General features: G+C 40.9%; 3 protein-coding genes across 3 annotated transcripts; 1 reads left to right on the top strand and 2 right to left on the bottom strand.

Moving 5' to 3' along the window:
* Positions 1 to 1,919: 1,919 nt before the first annotated feature.
* On the top strand, positions 1,920 to 8,605 carry LOC1272418 (pyrokinin-1 receptor). The gene is made up of 5 exons (XM_061642161.1): positions 1,920 to 2,185; positions 2,676 to 2,799; positions 4,186 to 5,363; positions 5,884 to 6,104; positions 6,798 to 8,605. The coding sequence occupies exons 3-5, from the start codon at positions 4,553 to 4,555 to the stop codon at positions 6,885 to 6,887; spliced, it is 1,122 nt and encodes a 373-aa protein (XP_061498145.1). The 5' UTR covers positions 1,920 to 2,185; positions 2,676 to 2,799; positions 4,186 to 4,552; the 3' UTR covers positions 6,888 to 8,605.
* A 93-nt stretch (positions 8,606 to 8,698) lies between these two features.
* Positions 8,699 to 14,681, bottom strand: LOC1272421 (sodium channel protein Nach). The gene is made up of 6 exons (XM_061642262.1): positions 11,525 to 14,681; positions 10,866 to 11,437; positions 10,149 to 10,268; positions 9,925 to 10,075; positions 9,467 to 9,576; positions 8,699 to 9,333 (listed from the first exon to the last, which is right to left on the bottom strand). The coding sequence occupies exons 1-6, from the start codon at positions 11,533 to 11,535 to the stop codon at positions 9,218 to 9,220; spliced, it is 1,080 nt and encodes a 359-aa protein (XP_061498246.1). The 5' UTR covers positions 11,536 to 14,681; the 3' UTR covers positions 8,699 to 9,217.
* A 142-nt stretch (positions 14,682 to 14,823) lies between these two features.
* On the bottom strand, positions 14,824 to 17,696 carry LOC1272432 (N-acetylgalactosaminyltransferase 7). The gene has a single exon (XM_311182.6). It carries the CDS (start codon positions 17,196 to 17,198, stop codon positions 15,402 to 15,404), a length of 1,797 nt encoding a protein of 598 aa, XP_311182.4. The 5' UTR covers positions 17,199 to 17,696; the 3' UTR covers positions 14,824 to 15,401.
* Positions 17,697 to 18,439: the final 743 nt, after the last annotated feature.

The following is an 18,439-nucleotide window of genomic DNA, read 5'->3' as shown; positions in this document are numbered from 1 at the left end:
GGCCAGTCTATTATTATAATTATTGTCATAAATATTCTTACCATAGTTGTGTTTGTGATATCGTGGGCTCAATGATGTAATAGAATAGGTGTAGTAGTGTAAGCCTTGAATAAGTTAGTAGCAGAATACAATTAATGTATTAGTGTATGGTTTAGATTGCAAGGAAAACGAGATGGATTTACTCTAGTATCATCCGACCCCGCAACGGATCGATAGGCGATTTCATCGTCTCCATGATCAAGAGTGTGGCTAGTGTGAGAGGCAATTTTGTTCGATACACTTTCATTATGAGTGAGTCCGAGCACTGAGCCGGTGCTGCTCGGCGCTCTGTTTGTGAGCGCCACTTCTAGTTTGGCGCAACAGCCGTAGTTGGTCTAGGCCACTCATGGACTTGGCTATTTGTGCCTTGCTATGACTCTAAACTATTTTTTTTACACAAACACTTCCTAAAACCTTACACACACTGGATTTCATAACGCGCATTTTACGCTGGGCCTAAAACTATACGTTAGCGCTTTAAATAAAAAAAGAAACAACGTAAAATGGATGAAAAAAGCATCGATCATTATTGAAAAAAGATAATGGATCATTAAAAGCGATAAAAACAGAGAGATCTCTGAACGTTTTCTCTTCGTCGCACACGCAGTTCGCTGCAGCACAAAATTGTGCGCTATAACACCATTGCAGAAACAACAGTCTCTAGCACTGTGCGAGCATGTACACAGGAAGGAATCTTCACTGCACGGAATACGGAAAAACAAGATAGTCGAAGCACTGGCGACAAGACTGGCGGTATACGGGGATATTCCAGACATGTTGCATGGATATTAGCTTTTTAGCTGATTATACATAAATACATAACTTATAACTTAGGTAATACTGGCAGCCCGTGCGTTCTGAATAAATAGGAAGAATATATCTCCATTTGCACTTTCACAAAGTTAGATCACTGCTTAGAGTTAAGTCATGTTTCTATTTAAAAGAAATATACTGCCAAAAATGTTACACTTAGAAATTTCATAGCTCTACTTGTACCTCTCATAGTTCTCATACATTTAAACTTGTTTTCAATGAGTTCATACATTGGGTTTATTTTTTTAAATTTACTTATTCACAATTGTGCAAAAATATGTGTGTATAAAAGTGATTTTGATGTTTTATATTATTTGAAATATCTGCTTTATTTCCAATAAGCAGTTTTGTTGCAAAATGGAGACCGAATCGTTAAGAGTACATTCATGACTAAAAATTACTTATCTCCCATTCTCAATTTTTCCATACCTTGCATCCTCTCCAGAGGTTGGGTTCCTCCGTATGCCCAATGTTAAGAAAATGAAGGAAAATTTACCGTTTCGTTATGACTACAGAGTAAGAGAGGAGAGGGGTTGAATGATAGAGTTATATATAAGCTGTAAATAAAATTGAAGACAGAGATAAAAAATATCAATTAATCTACAGCTATAGTGCTTAGTGTTTTTCAATCATTAAAAAAAACCTATATACTTCACAGTTGTACGTGAATATTATTTTTTATATTGTACTGGCAATGGAGGAACTGTTATAACGACGAGCTGACCAAACTCCACAAGCAAACAAGGACGTGGTGGGTTCAAGCTGAGGTAACAATAAGGCGTGGAGCCGCACTACATTAAGGCCGATCATTTTCATTTTTGCAGTAGTTCACGATCTCGAAACGGTTGTAGTGGCTGCTAAGTAAGTGGGTAAGTTAGTAAGAATTATTTTTGGACAAAATAAAGTGAACCATTTTTCATTTCTTTCGGTTCTAGAAGCAAAACAAAAGGAATACTGAATCAATACGTTTTATTTGATGGTGCTCAAGTGTTTTGAAATCTACCTGTAAACCCTGCAAACTACACTTGCAAGTGTATGAGCGTGAGATTACACAAAAGTGAGAGTAAAAACGAGAGTTATCTTCGTACAGCGCTAGTCCATCCAGCTTGCCCTTGTGTTCAGTACGCCACGTGTTACCGCGTTTGCAACAAGTATAGTGCCCGATGGGTCGTACTAATTGAGCTTGCACTTGCGAGGAGCGGAATGTTGAAAATAGTTGTTTACGTTGAACGTGCAGCAATCGTGAATTTAATCGAGAGTTTTGCAGTCTTTCATTGATAGTTGTAATGCGGGCTGCCGTGTGAAATTAATGAATATAAGTTTTGAAACTGGTGTAAGAATGGTTTCCTAATTGTGATCCTTTATTTGAACCCCACGTTTGAGATATCACTTAAAGGACATCGTATTCATAGCGAGTACATATAAGCTTCGCTATGAGTTGAAATCTGTGTAGAAAGTGACTTTGTAATTTGTAGCCTACATTGCCGTGCCTGCCTAATATAGACCTTATTAGAATTGCCAGAAGGATGTACCTAAATAGTGATCCCTTTCTACTGGAGGACGTATCTCCAGATCAATTTCCAGCTGGGAATTGTAGTACGTCAAACCATTACAGTGGCCGGTGCGTCTGCTGTTAGACACCTAATGATACTCATGCGTTTTTAGTTTCATTGCCATGTGTGTCATTGCTCTTAAACTGGTTATTTAAAATCTACGACTCAGAAAGGAATGCTGAAAAGCAGTTGCCACCAATCTAACCACACAATCAAATATTGCAATTGTAAATAACCAACATAATCAGCAGTCAACATTTATCAAAACAGGTATTTGCGGAGTAAACGTCGATCGAAGTGATGAGTGGTTGATTGATCTTTGACGATTTCAAGTGCCTGGAAATTCTGAAAGAATGGTAGCTGCACATCAAGAAGCTGTTATGAGAAGATACAGGTAAGTTATTAAAATAAGAAATTTAAAGTAAACTAAATTTTAAACTCAAAGAAATACAACCGTATTGGATCGCCCTTCTGTTAATAAATAATGATATGGTTTCTTAACTGAACGGTTCATTCTGATTCCCAGTAGGGTATAGTTGTTCCTTAACCCCTTCGATGATTAACAAACGATTTACTGAGATAAGCAAAAGGTTTTTGTATTGATATTGTTAAATCTTATCGTGGTTTTTCTTTGCATTTATCATTGTCTCTTCTCACATGAAAATAGTATCATACAATTTCTTCTCTTACATACTTAGCTAGCACATACGAGATGAGTCAAAGGGGTTTTTTATCGCTACAATAATTTCAATTTACATTCAGGGTCAGTTCTAGCAATACGCATACTAAGTAGCCACATGCGCCCCAAGGACTACGTTCGTTAGAAACAGGTGCTGCACGGGCGATTGAAGGCTTTGAGGTTGGATGCTCTTAGCAAACCGTATTTTAGTTTTTTTTTATTTCTACGGATTTTTTAAAGTTTCACACTCCACTAAAGTCATAGTGAATTATTGAGTTGAGCACTCCTGACTCTCGTGTGATCTTATGAGATCTCCCTACTCCGTCTAGGTCCACTCATTTCACCTGCAACGTGTGATCTCCATTTGCGACGGTATATTGTACACATACGGTGCTTCCCGCAGTATTTTACTTCCAAAGTGGACTTGTTGTTCTTGATCGTTGGAATCTCGTTCTTGATCGTCCTTGCCAGTGATCGGCAAACTTGGCGTCATGAAGTGAAAAAATGCGAAACAAAGATACGCAAATGTTCATGTGTACGAGCCAAAATGTATAAACCCAGCATGCTGGGTTGAAACGATTGTAAGAAAGGAAAGAGCCGTCACCTCCAGAAACCAAAAAAAAACCGTACAAGTTGTCAAACGTAGTTTTAACTGCATCATAGGTATTTTGACGGATTCATAATGAATTTAAAAACGCTTAAGATTGTTTTTTGGGAGCTGGATATCTTAATATTGCTTTTCAATTACTTTTTCTTTGGTGGTAGCCAAATACCTAAAATTACAGCTTATAACTAAATTGTATTGACATGAAAAACCAAATCGAAAAACGACCTTTTTGGAACGGAACAAAAACGGTACTTCTACAATCAACCTTAAGGTATCAAACATCGTTTTGAACCTGTCAAACTTCATATGTCTAGTGAGGCGAAAAATGAATCTTTATAGCATGCGAAGACGGCTAGTTGACATTTTATTGTAATAATTTAACTTAAAATATTTTTAACCTTTTCAAATCTTAAATTTTAAGTACTTTGAAAGAAAATAATTATGCAAGAAATGTAATGATGATAATAAAAAATGCTTTTTGATATTTTCCACAGGTTTTTTAGTATCCAAGAGAGTGTTGAAGTACAAACAAAGATCTACATCCATCTAAAGTATATTAATTAATGACGAGCCGGAACTTACAACGAACAGAAATCAAACACATTTCAAGACAACCACTGGAAACGGATGAGACGTGTTCCGCTGACCTCTCAACCAGCTGAACATTGAGCTATTGTAAACAAATTATAGAACACAGCTACGTTCCACCATGTGGCCAAACTGACCAAAAGCAGCGGCTAGCGAACAAAACGTGCAGCAGAGCAGTTTTCAGCATAAACTGGCTTCATCGTAAGTTCGAGAGACCATTTGAATGCTTTCTATGAGCTGCTCCAATCACAAGAATTGGGTTTCGCAGGAAGTATGAGCACTTCGTTAAAGAACATGCCATACGAGTTGCTTGAAATTTTGACAACAGACAACGAGAGCATACTTTCCGATGGAGTTGAAAGTTTGACCGAAATGTATGGGCCGAAGCGGGATCCACTATACGTGGTAATACCGATCACCATCATCTACCTACTGATTTTCATCACCGGTGTAGTCGGCAACATTAGCACATGCATCGTGATCGCGCGCAATCGCTCGATGCACACCGCCACCAACTATTATTTGTTCAGTTTAGCCGTATCGGACTTTCTGCTGCTGGTGTCAGGAGTGCCGCAGGAAATATACTTCATCTGGAGCAAGTACCCGTACGTGTTTGGCGAAACGTTCTGTGTGTTGCGTGGCATCGCCGCAGAAATGTCTGCTAATGCCACCGTGCTAACAATCACCGCGTTTACAATCGAGCGCTACTTTGCTATCTGTCACCCATTTCTTTCACACACCATGTCGAAGCTCAGCCGGGCGGTGCGTTTCATCTGTGTGATTTGGCTCATTGCGATCGTTTCGGCTATACCGCAAGCGTTACAGTTTGGCGTCACCAACCAAGGTGGAATCGACCAATGTGTGGTGAAACGCATCATAATTCAGCACTCTTTTGAACTCTCTACATTCTTGTTCTTCTTTGCTCCGATGACGATGATCACCATACTGTATGCGTTGATTGGGTTGAAGCTGCGCACCTCCACGCTGATGCAGCGCGATGGCACATTGCAGCGACGAACCCAGCCCAGCCCACGCCAATCGTTTGCCAATAGTCAAGGCAGTCGCCGTGTCCTGAAAATGCTCGGTAAGGTTCAATATATGGTATATTCTGAGACAAATCCACTACAACATATCACATGCTATCAACTATAAATGGCAAAATGAATTTGAAAATAAAAATGCTACCTACTCTTGGCCACATGTCGCAAGGCAGAGTTGGAGCAAATATTTGGAATATTAAAAAAAAACGTAAAGAGAAAGAAGAATTTGTTAAATAATTTAAATGGTTCAATGCAGTTATTTTTTCGTTTTTAAAACAGTCCGCTTTAAAAACATTAGAAAAAAATGCTTGTGGTAGCTTGTCCGAATCTGACGAGTTGCTTGAAAAGATTGGCTATTGCAGTATGACAACATTTTTGGAACCTTTGAAAATGCGAACGTAACACTGAATAACTTCGACAGCATTATTATTTATCCCTAATTCAAATTGTGTTCACGGATTGTTAAATAATTACAAAAATCTCATCATGTTACCAGCGAACAAATGTTACTTCTTATATTACTGGATTTTTTTTAAATTATTTTATGTCTCGTTTCGTTTCTAGTGGCTGTGGTTGTGGCTTTTTTTATTTGCTGGGCCCCGTTCCACGCACAGCGGCTCGTTTATATTTACGGAGTTAATACGAATCATCAGCCCTCCGACCCCTTAATACTGAAGCTGTTCATCATCACAACCTACATATCCGGTATCCTATATTATCTATCAACGTGTATAAACCCTCTACTGTATAACATTATGAGCAACAAATTCCGACAAGCATTCAAGGTAAATATTTGTTCCATTTATCTTTGTCAAACATTGAATTGTTGTGCTAATATTCATTCTAAACTATCTATTACGTTCTTACATGACAAACCAACCGTAAAAACACGAACAAAATAATTAAAGCACATTTTAAATTGTATTATATGCTTTCAAAGGTCTTAAGTTTGAAATTGTTAATAAAAAAAACGATAAATTGTAGGTATATAAAGACACTGATACACCTTGGATATTTGCAGTGGAATACTAATTTATGAAATATGATATTTTTTAAATAAGTCTCATTCCATCTATATCAAGGAACTTGGATCGAAATGATCAGCGGAATTGAGCGGTTTCTTTGCTAATGAATAAACTAAGATTTATGTCCAAAATTATGATATTTGAACCGTCCCGAAATAAGCATGTTTGAGAATGAGTTAAAATATTAGTTCATCCAAATACAATCTACCCTTTCAACTACAGTGACTAAAAGCTGCTTTTAGGAAACGCCTGTTGAACGGTAGTTGTTAGCGGGAGACAAAATAAGTTCGCCAGTCATTGATTTTATAGTTTGATTTGATTGTTCATAATTCATTGGGATCAGTTAACTGTGTTATGATATTTTTCGGTAAATTGTTAATTTGTAGTTTGATCAGACATTTTTGAGATCCTTACTGAAAAGCATACGAATTAACTCTAAGCTTGATTTTGTAGAATATGCTGACTGTAAGATCTGCCAGAAAACCTCCGTGGCAGACATCCTACGGAGCCAGCCCACCCCACGGCTCAACCTGGACTGGTTGATTATATATGAATGTGGCATTAGGGCCGACAAAAACATCGCCTCGATACCCCTCAAAGGTCGCTGGTATTTGATGGAATGTGCCTTTGACACCAGAACTAACCAAAGGAAGATACGCGAAAGAATTCCTGAGTGAGGCCAAGCCCTCTCTCAACCATGCCAACAACAACAACCGACCGAGAAGAATGATTGCGGCGTCCGCAATTAGCATGTCCGCATTTAGACCCGTCAGAGCATGAAGAACTGCTGGCGAATGAAGATTTTTTTCCCAACCACGTTACAGGGGATTGGAAAATGCAAAAAGGAAGTTCGATACTCGAACCGATTGTACCGTTATGCACAAGGTTCTAGCTGGGCGGTGATCTAAAGCCTGAAGTATTCTTCGACGCATAGCTGAAACGATCAAAGACTACATATGTTATCGCTGATACAAACAGCAAAGCGACATCAGCAGCATGGATGCTGACGACTAAATTTACCGTCATCTCTGGATAAGGGTGCTAGTGCTAACAGACATTTGAAGAGCAGTGATAGAGTGATGGCTCTTCAAGATAGGCTTACTGGTTTGATGCAACTTCAGATCAGCAGAAAGATCTTGAGAAAAAGTGTATACGATAAAAATATATAAACAACGATAGCTGTGTAGAGTTTTGCAATCTTTAAAAATGTTGCAAGTGTTGTTGGCAGGTTTTCCAAAATTATTGTAACCGGTTATAGAAATAGTCGACAAAGTACGGCTTGCAATCCGTATGCAGCTCTTTCACTCTCGGATTATGTCACTTATTAACAAGTAAGATAGTTTGATGTTCATACAATGATTCTTTTTTGAGTCACTTGTGAATTAGAAACAAACACATGAACACAAGTCCAAGCTGTTAAGCAGTTTACAAAATCCAAAAATATCTATAATCGGTTTTGCCAGAAAGTAATTATTCTAGATTTTATAAAACATTTCTTAAGACTCTCAGGCCAATCAGCCTGCGACATTTCATACAAAATCTCTCGGGTGTTCATTTAGTTCATTTTTGTATCGTTTGAAGAGTTCCGTTATGGTATAAATAATCGTCGGCAGTATCGAGTCGATGAACTTCAAAATGGTGTCGTATATCCCGAACGGCTAGTCAAATTGGACAAATTTTCTGACAAACAGCTCAAATTGATAGACACGCGTAAATTAAACCATTCCAAGAATTTAAGCCGCTGTCTATGATCATAAATTGCCTTTAACACTGGTTTGACAACACTCTAATCTATTGATTTTTCCTCAGTGTCAACAAAAACCATCAATTAAAAAAAATGTTGCTCACATCTACTTCGCCCGTCGATGAAACAAGAACAAAAAGTCGACATAGCCCTTTTTGACTTGATCGGCAAACACGAAACCAAATATACTGTTGTTTGTTGTAAGCAGCTAACTTTTGATAGGCTAATTGTGAACCAGTAGAATAAACAGGAAAGGCTTAACAAGTTACCTGATCCATTCAATATTAACGAAAAGCGTAAATTGGTGGATTTTTTAAATTTCAACAACTGTTTATGTTTTTAAAAACTCTTAGTACTAGTTTATTGGTATTCTCTGTTTAGAATAATAATGTTGAGCCTTTACAAAACTGTTTGCAGGCTATTTTGAGAGTTATGTGTAAGTAGCGTAAGTAGAATAAGTAAAAGATGAATTGTAAAAGTAATTGATTTCATTAGCAATAAAGACATTGAAGCAAAACGAGCTATCGAATCATTGGTCCTTCGAAACGGATATTTATCCAAATCCTAAAAAGTTTACATTTCTGGTATTAAGATTTTCTAATCAGTAGAGATACTAGATTGTCCAGTTGTCGGATCCACGTGTGTATTATCCATACATTTTCATAGACAAAGTAATATTCGCTCTCGCAATCATGTACAATCAGTGATTATCTTCGGATCGACCATCGTAATCCTTATGAAAAATGTATTTTACCTAGACGGAAGGATATATTCGGTCATACCGGCCCAAACATACTTCCAAGACTTATGAGCACCCAACCCGATACTTCATCTTTGCTACGGAATCGATCCCGCACAGTGCCACCACTAATTCGACATGGACTTGGAATTGAATGAATAACATTACACCCAAGCCTCTATTACAGTATTCAAAACTCTAGCTACAGTATTCAAATGCGTCAAGTGCTCTGAATTGCAGTGCTGCAAACTAAATAAAATTATATTGAGAGTTGCTATTTACAAGGGGTTTTTTCATTGGATATGAGCTTTATGAGAACTCTATCAAAACTTTCTTACACAATTTCCTTACAATTTTGACTTGCCTATCATATCTCACTATCACAAACTATTAGTTAAAGATGGAGCTGATGAACCGGATGACGAGGTGACAAACCGTTATAAGAAAATCTATAGTTGTCAGAAGCGACCATCCGTAGAATAGTCCAATCAAACCGCCGAACGCAACTGTAGCCCGAAAGAGAGGTTATGGAAAACACAAGATATGTAATTAAATCATTTACCTGAGATTCAAGTATCATGAGTTGCAAACCCAGAACCATTTGTTCGAGAACTATTATTTTCCGAACTAATTACTTACTGAACAGATCCATTTCCGTCTTGACAATGTTGCGCACGAATCTTTCGTAAGGTAACGATAAAAGTCGAACTATAACCAAGCCTTCCTCCTCTTCATTTTCCGCAAAGAAACTATAAATTAAATACGAAAAAGAGATAGATAGCTGCTGGATATTTAAAGCTAGCTTAAAGCTGTTATCAATCATGAAATTTTCACGTTCTTAAATGCTGTTTTTAAACTCGCTCGGAACCACTAGTCGGTCTTGACTGTAAGTTACTAATAGGCTTGGATATTTGTGGTTTTAGTTTGGTGGCTGGAGGTGATGTGTTTGATTATCTATAGCAAAATTGGTTTTCCTATTGCAAGAGAGGGCGTGTATGGAGATCGGTCCTCGTTGAACAAAATGACATCGACATCAAAATTGTTGAGATCAATAGCACAGGAATAACATCTATTGCAAAGTATGATAAATTTCTTACTCTTCAGATTTGTGTACCACGAAGTACTCTGATTCAACGCAGGATGATAGGCAGTCACATTGTTTACGAGCCTGAGCAATTTCCGCCGAATGTTCGGTGAGGCAGGTGAGCCCTTCGAAGGAACACATTTGAGATTCAAGTGTTTCGATTCCTTTCGAAGATATAAAATAAAATCAGTGTATGCTGACATGCATATTCTAAAAGAGCATTCTTGAACGGCTCACCTGGAGGATTTAGAAGTTGTGGCATTAAGTGATGCGTACAGTTACAAAGCTGGTGTTGTGTTTTCCAGAAACACTCCATAGAACACGTGGAGAAACTGTAGTGGCGGTACAGTTGATAATCTAGCAGTTCATTGGAGAATAATAAAAATAAACAATAAAATTAAAACTTGTTTAATCTCTTTGCAAAATTAACTACTTCTTATACAAATCTCAGGATAAGTAACACGGACTGCAAGGAGAACCTATCGTTATTTAATTAATGGTAGCGTCGTCCGACCACATATAATCTATCGCTCTTGGATGCTGTCTACATCTGACCAAACTCTGCTACCCGAGACAGAGAGGTACATGCTCAGAGGGAGGCTCCGGTGAGCTGCCTATGTTATATGCAAGCCGTCTACAAGGACAGTGGAGGCGTAGTATACCGGGATATCAAATTAGCAAACGAAGGAGCTCGACAGTGAGCGGTTCTAGCAGGGCATAAACGTGCTAAGGTTGTTTTGTGATACGACCAACCTATTTATTTTAGATTGCACGTGCTGCTATTACTAACACTCATCATTAATACTTATCCTGAAACTTTGACTAACACTCACACTGTAACTATTATACCATTTGTAACATTGATTGTTTGTGATATGGGCATTGCGATGATACATAATTTATACGAAAATAAGTATACTGCCCGTGCTGAATAAATCGGCTACGCCTACCTACCTTTATCGACAGTTTCCCAAGGGAAACGACAATTGCGACGCCAAATCGGCAGATCGTGCACCGTTTCTTTGTTTTCCATCTCTATCACACGTACCACGATCTCCTTACGCATGCCCCACAGCACAGTTTCCCGCAGTGAGCGATCGACATATGCATGTGGTACGCTGTATTCATCGTGCAGATAGAGCTGAACGTCCTCCAGTACTCGAAATCCTATCCAACCTGGACCCGTTTCACGATTGCTCGTGAGTCGCCGAGAAGGTGGCCCAGATAGATCATGGTGGTTTGCCGTATTCACACTAAAACAACGCCCAAATTCTGTATCGAGCGGACGAAACAATCGGCAGCAATCAAACGACACCCTTTGCCAGTGGCAGTCGATGACTAGCTCTTCGCAGGGGGCCCGATGACGGCGTACTATTTCGGTGAAATTTTGTAAAGCAGCACAGTTCACCGACGTGTTGTGCGATGTACTTGAGTGACACTCTTCACAGGAATAGCATGTACCCCCGTAAAATGCGATATCAATGATGAGACTGTCAATAATTGGGTCACGATTTACGCCAAAGTATCTGGAACAATTCGAGAAGCGTTCGTTCAATGTAGGTTTGCCCGTGGGTTAGTTTGTTCAATGTTAGCAGGAAATCATGATAACTTACTCGTCTGCCATTTTTACCACTGTTTCACCATTAACCACCTGGCAGAGTGTAACAGTTGGAAATGTTGTGTTCCAATGCAAGCTATTAGGGGGAGAAAATAACGTATCCTCTGTTTTTTGTCCTTTTCACTAACAAGGCGAGTTTTGGCAGATCTGATGATTTCATTTTATTTGATTTTTTTTTTACTTCATGGAGGACTAGGGAAGGGAAATCAAACAACAGTATAGTGTACCCTAGTCTAACGAGATACATGTCTCCCAGTGACTCACTCGTCATATAAAAACTCGCTTGCGATGCATTACTTATGCTTTATATTGTCTTACTTACTGTGCCGTATCCACGTAAAAAGTGAGTGGATTATGCAAGTAGTTACTAAGCAAGTTCCACACTGAACCGTATATCACAAAGCTCAGGCTGGATAAAACCACCATCCGATGTAGTCTGGAAATATGTGCAATAAAGAAAATTGGCTTCACTGAGTTAAGTCTGATAATGCACGAGAAAATCGAGTCTGATGTCTGGCCTGACCCATAGGTCGGGGATGATTTACGACCGTACGAGAGCTACACCTAATAGGCAATAGTTAAATGCTATAGAGTTTTTCAAACGATTGAATGATGATACCACGGTACATTTGTTTAAAGAGATAAATCAGCAATACGCCTTTTAATTTACCTTTACCTAATTCGCAAAATCAATCTGATACTCTATCTGTTAAATCTATACCCGTGATTGTTTTAAACACCATTGCAACTGTAGGATAAATTATTATAAATGCGTACTAAAAAACTAACTAATCTTTTTTGTATAGTATACCTTACAAACCACTTTTCGACATAAACTGCTTTAACGTTATGGTTGACTGCCGGGTGTAATTGGTTGTGCTGCAAAGATGGCTTTTCCTTTTGCCATCGGAAACTTTTAGAAAGATTTCTTTGATTATACATGTTTATTGAAGGCGCGTGTGCATCTGCTCTCAAATCTGGAATACTTATGAAAGTAGTAACAGCTTGTGGCTTGTAAAATTGAAGCAAAAATTGCTCATGTCAGAGGTCGGCATCTTAACTAACAGTTCATAAAAGCATCAGCAAAAAAATGTGTTGAATAATTTTGCTTGCTGGGAATAGAAAGTTATTGATTCTTTTATATCACAGTCAAATGATTGGTTTATGATAGCCGTTGCATAAAAGGCTTTTATAGAACAAAATCTGATAATTTCTAGAAAACATTATACGATTAACTGTTATAAATCTACCCTATTTCGTTCTTGACAACCACTGATTAAATGGCCATTTAGCTCGTCGAATATAGGGGACATTGATTTAATCTTTTGCGCTTCAATGATAAAAAGCATTGATAACCAAACTGCTAGAGCTTACGCATTGCGAGAGACACTCTGTTTTGGCAGGGGTCATAAAAACCGCCTCTGTATCTTTTCAACTTTAGTATACGTCCCGCCGAGGCTAGGACCGAAAGAGGTTTTGTATCTTTAATAAATTGATTCCATCATCGTCAAGAATTATACATGTGCTTTTCCATGAAAGAGAATAGCTTTGATACAGTTCTGTTGGCATCAAAAAGTGTACATTAAATAATTTAATAAAAAAAAAATTAAACAATACATCATGTTTACAAGATGAACGGCAAAGCGTTTTTTAGCTCATAAGGCTTCAAGAACGTATTTTTGGTAATATACATGAAGGCTAACAATCATGGCAACTAGAAGAGTTAATTTCAATATCATCAGAATATTACATCAATATTAGATAAGGTAGCGTCGGTCCTCGAGCTAAGTAGGCAATGCGTTCCGAAACCATTAGCGTAATTTGAATGACGCGTTGTTGGGCGAAAGGTGGAATTACGCGCCCGCGAAATTCAGGTTCGTGTATTTTCGACCTAAGGTAGGTGACACATTTTGGGGCCGAATAGTGTCAAATAAACCCATTCCAAACAAACCGAAACTTTAGGGCCAATGTATTTGCGACTTGAGTGTTAGAGAAAAGTGTCAAAATTGCTGATTTTCTATTACGATCCGAAAAAAATAAGAAATCACTCAAAAGTTTGTACAATACAAATTTTGTGTCCGTTAGTATAGGGTGGTTTTGTTTGACACTTTTACGTTTGACTCACATGATTGGCCCTATTAACGCCCACTACAATTCCAAAGCTCACGAAGTCATACAAAAATCGAAAAAATCCGAGGTGAACCATGGGCACGTTCACTTCACGTCCAGATAACTCTTTTCAGAACAGATAGGGGAGCTGGGAGTTTTGCAGCGCTTATCGATAGGTGGAGTAAGTTAGGTAATGTCTTCAGTTTAATTGCTCCATTTCCGTCCTTCTTATTTGATAATATTGGAGGCTCTCTTTGGGGTCTCGACAATATTGGAGACTTGCTTGCATTCTTGATCTTTTTGCTTCAGCTGAAGGCGAGAATTTCGATACTAAGAATTGATCAATGCATTACTATTGCCACTTTTCATCACCGGGAACCAATTATTTCACTTTTCATACAAATTGTATGAAAAAGAGTCTCCCGCATAACGAGTGAGTCATTGGAACTAGTATTGGGTAAATCAGATTCAGATTCATGAATCTGAATCAATCTTTGGAGTGATTCAATGAATCTGAATCTCGGTTGGAATGATTCATGAATTTCAAAGATTCGTGAATCTTCAAGGATTCATGAATATGGAAAAATTCATTAAACTCAACAGATTCAGTAATCTCGAAAGACTCATGAATCTCTAAAGAATCAAAAAGCTTGAGCTTTTTATTGTTCTTCTTCTTAGCGTAACAACCTACGTGGTCATGCCAGCCTATACAGGCTTTGTTTTTGATAGTTTGTTTTGCTACGGGTAGACGGTCCATGCGAGGCTTCAACCGACAACTGGCAAATTTTAGATGGGATTGGGCAAATTCTGTATTTTGGAAATCATACATCTCTAAAGATTCATGAATATCTCTAAGGATTCATTTGGATTTTAATGGATTTATGAATCTTATAGATCCATGAATCTTAAGAGATTCATGAATCCTTGGAGATTCGCGAATCTTTAGAGATTCATGAGTTGCTGGAGATTCGACTCGAGATTCGAATCACTCATCACTGAAAATTCATATGAACGAATCTCAACGAAAGATTCATGAAACCCAACACTAATTGGAACGGATTAAACCACATGTAGCAAATCGAGTCCTTCGAGTTCCCATATTCAAAGACAAAAAATAATAAAATAAATTTGGTTTAGCTACAAAGGTTGCCTGGAATAGTATTCAACTAACATCCCGAGATATAGTTTTGTCTAGTCAAGTATCACTAATTGTTTATTCAATCCTTAATTTTTGTTTGTTTGTTTTTTTCTTTTTGCATAACATCGGTGAATCTTCCAGAAATTCTACAACTCCGCTAAACTGCTTTTCACAACGCATATACGATTAACTTAGAAGCGCATTCGCGCAAATGCCGTTGGACTGAAATTGTTGATTGTTGCTGTTGTTGATATTGATAACCTATATTGTTCCACAAAATGCTTTCAGCAGTCTTCTCTCGGCCCCAACCGTTTATTGTTGTGTGCTATGGTTGGCTCGTTAACCATACTTTCTTCTTTTTTTTTTACAACAAGCATGTCCATTCTATTGTTTAATAGCGAACCCTTCCCTCAGCGAAATAATGTGTGTACGCGACTTCACGAAAACGGTCGGTTTCATCGATGCCTTTGATTGATAAGTTTCAGCCTCCCGATGATACTACCGTACTAGAATACTCAACTAATCACCAGCGTCTCCCCCTTCGTCCTTGCTGCCGCAAAGGAGCACCGCTCGCGTGCCGGTTCGATTGCAAAAGGGAGGCCGCCCCCGTGTCCGAGGTACGCCCTTACCAGTGCGGTTGGATTTCTTTAAACTTCCACGACTGGTACGCGTTGTTAATGTCGCACGGCATCAGCGCTAGCTGGCGGGTTTGCGGCTGGTAGCCCATACACTTTTTGTGCGTTCGGTGTAGCAGCGTGCCGGACTGCTCGTCGTACTGCCACGGTCCGTCGACCGTGCCGAGCCGGCAGAAGGCGAGCTTGATCTCGGAGTTGTACGCCTCGATGCAGCGCTCCCCCACGCCCAGCTGGCCCGCACCGTTCAGCCGAATAAGCTGGTTGTGGCCCTGGCCATGGCATTGCTGCAGCCCGATGACGGCGGGCGGCTGCCGGCCGAGCGCGTCCACGCACTTCTCCTTGCCGACGTTCTGCAGCTCGCCCCACTTCACGTTCGCCGGCAGCATCGGGTACTTGTCCAGCACGTCGTACGCCACGTTGTCCATGTACCACTGGAAGCTCTTGCACTGCAGCCGCTCCTTCAGCGCTAGCTGCTCGCTGATGTCGCCCATGTCGAGGAAGCGGGCGAGCGGCTCGCGCGTGTAGAAGTACTCCTTGTACGGCCCGTCGAACCACGTCTCGATGACGCGCTTGTAGTTGATCGTAATCAGCGGGCCCTTCTTCTTGTTCGCGAGCTTGCCGAAGTTGTACGGCATGAAGCCGCGGTAGACGTGGCCGACGCGCGAGCACGGCACCCACTCGATGCTGCCGCCGCACTGCCAAATCTTGAAGCTCAGCTCGAAGTTCTCGCCACCCCAGACGAGCAGGCCGGAATCGTACGCGCCCAGCTCGAGGAAAAACTTCCGGTTGATGGCGAACAGGCCGCCGGCGTGGGTCGGGCTGCGGTACGGCTCGCTGTCGTGCTTGCGGCGCTTCTGCTCCCGCCGCGGCACCTCGTTCTCCTTGTACAGCATGCCCCACTCGAAGATGCCACGGTAGTGGTGCCCGTCCGCGTACACCGGCCGGTACTCGAACGTCTTGTGGTCGATGCCGTCGATGATCGGGACGGTCATGACGGTGCGGTCCCGGTGGATCGGTGCCAGCAGCGGCGGCAGCCAGTTCGTGTTGACCTCACAGTGGGCGTCCAGGTACACGATCACCTCGCCGGTCGCTTCCTTGGCGCCGCGCGACCGCGTCCGGATCAGGCCCTCGCGCTCGCTGTTCCGTATCAGGCGCACCATGCCGTCGAACCGCTCGATGTACCGCTCCAGCTTGCCCTTCAGGTCCTCCTTGTCCGAGTAGTCGTCCACGAGGATGATCTCGTGCAGCAGGTGCTTCGGCGAGCGGTTCAGCACCGAGTGGACCGTGCGCATCAGCACGCTGAAACCCTCGTTGTGGAACACGATCACGACGCTGGTGCGCGGCAGGTGGTACGGGTAGTCCCAATGCTTGCACTCCTCCAGCCGCGTGTCCTTGATCGTGCGATCGAGCGAGATCGCATCCGACACCACGATGTTCATGCCGTACTCCATCTCCGCATCGGTCGCCCGGTTTTGCTGGTCCTCAGGCAGCACGTACGCCTTGCCGCCCTCGCCCGGACCGTCCACCATCGGTTTGTCTGCCGGCTCGAAGTTGCCCAGGCCCTCCACCAGCTGCGGCACCTCCTTCGGGTGGTTCCGGTCCTGCTCGCCGTTGCCGACGTCACCGCCGTGTCCACGCATCGCCGCCAGCCGGGCATTGTACGCGTCCTTCACCGTGTGGTGGTCCACGCCGGACCAGGTCGCAATCATGTACAGGATCATGATCACGATTGCCAGGCTAACTGCGATCCGGAAAATCCGGCCGCCCCGTATGTTCGTCACGCGCATCGTACCGGTTGGCGAGCAATTTGACTACGTGTCCAAATTTCTGCTGCTGCTGTCGCATGCACACCGGGAACCGCCACGGTTTTTCGGGTCCGCCTCAGATAACAATGGGCTATATTATGTGAGAGAGCATTTACGATCAGCCGCTTTCTCCGTCCACCCCCTGTGCCAGTTTCGCTTCTCTCACACCCTTCACGCACCGTGGCAAACACTAGCACACGATTACATTCACCAATAAAGCCTCAGCGAGATATTTCTCCATGAAGCGACTTTTCTGCCCGTAATTTCACTACGAATAAGTAGTGCTTTGCCCGTCGGTTGAAGCGTTCAGTAAATCGCCGACGACAAAGTTGTGACGGTAATGAAAAAAATACTTTCTAACTGAAAAATAGGAATGTTCCCGTTCTGTGGAAGCGGTATAAGTTTCTACTCCGGGTGAAGTTGTGTGTGCGAGCGTAACCAGTTTTGTATATACGTAAACAAATGTCAAACGTCATCGGGTTGGAAACGTCAGCAAATGACCCAATTAGGGAATGGTCACAGCTTTATCACATGCGGCATCTGACTGACAGATCGGTATTGCACTTTTATTATCTTTTTTCTATACAGACGTTCCCTGAATTATCCTTATCGCACGGCCTATTTTCTCAGTTTTTTTTTAAGAGTAATGAAATGCTATTTCTTAAAATACTATTGTGTCTAATATCAGTTGTTAATTTAACCATTCGAGCAGTTTTGACAACTCTTGTATTATTTTTTTCTCAAGTGCCACAACTCCAATAAACGACCACTAAACGAGTTCTAAACGACTCAAGCTACTTAAACAGAATACAGTCATTATCCGATATACGCTATCGTACGGGACCGAGCGCAATAGCGTATCTCGAGTTTTCGCGTATAGCGGATTTGTATGGAAAAATAGTTTACACTACCAGTTCGAGGGTTGAAAAATATCGCCACAGAGTTTTGCATTAAAGTTTTTTGTTGTAAAACAGGTATCTTTTGCACAAATTTAATGCAAAATGCAAAAAGAACATTAAGGAAACTCAAAAAGAGCATAAAATATTTCAAAGTATTAAAATATTTGTAAAAAACACATGGAGCTGTCAAATTTAGAGCAATCGCGTACTGCGAATTCGCGTATATCGAGTATCGCGTACTGCGGATAATTGCTGTATAGAAAGACTTCGTTTAGCAGACGGTGAACGACTGATGCTTTCTTAAAAATAGCATAAAAATTGGTG

The sequence above is a fragment of the Anopheles gambiae genome, chromosome X (assembly GCF_943734735.2).
Source record: "Anopheles gambiae chromosome X, idAnoGambNW_F1_1, whole genome shotgun sequence".
NCBI lineage: Eukaryota > Metazoa > Arthropoda > Insecta > Diptera > Culicidae > Anopheles > Anopheles gambiae.
The sequence above is the reverse complement of the archived record's forward strand: the minus strand, read 5'-3'. Positions and strand labels throughout refer to the sequence as shown.

What these genes read in the sequence shown, in the direction of transcription:
- LOC1272418 (XM_061642161.1), top strand. Translation starts at nt 4,553, where the DNA reads ATGAGCACTTCGTTAAAGAACATGCCATACGAGTTGCTTGAAATTTTG. An exon ending in CCGTGTCCTGAAAATGCTCG is followed by an intron (nt 5,364 to 5,883) that starts GTAAGGTTCAAT and finishes TTTCGTTTCTAG; the next exon opens with TGGCTGTGGTTGTGGCTTTT. An exon ending in AATTCCGACAAGCATTCAAG is followed by an intron (nt 6,105 to 6,797) that starts GTAAATATTTGT and finishes TTGATTTTGTAG; the next exon opens with AATATGCTGACTGTAAGATC.
- LOC1272421 (XM_061642262.1), bottom strand. An exon ending in GTGGTACACAAATCTGAAGA is followed by an intron (nt 9,577 to 9,924) that starts GTAAGAAATTTA and finishes TTTAATTTATAG; the next exon opens with TTTCTTTGCGGAAAATGAAG. An exon ending in GACGGAAATGGATCTGTTCA is followed by an intron (nt 9,334 to 9,466) that starts GTAAGTAATTAG and finishes TTCGGGCTACAG; the next exon opens with TTGCGTTCGGCGGTTTGATT.
- LOC1272432 (XM_311182.6), bottom strand. Translation starts at nt 17,198, where the DNA reads ATGCGCGTGACGAACATACGGGGCGGCCGGATTTTCCGGATCGCAGTT.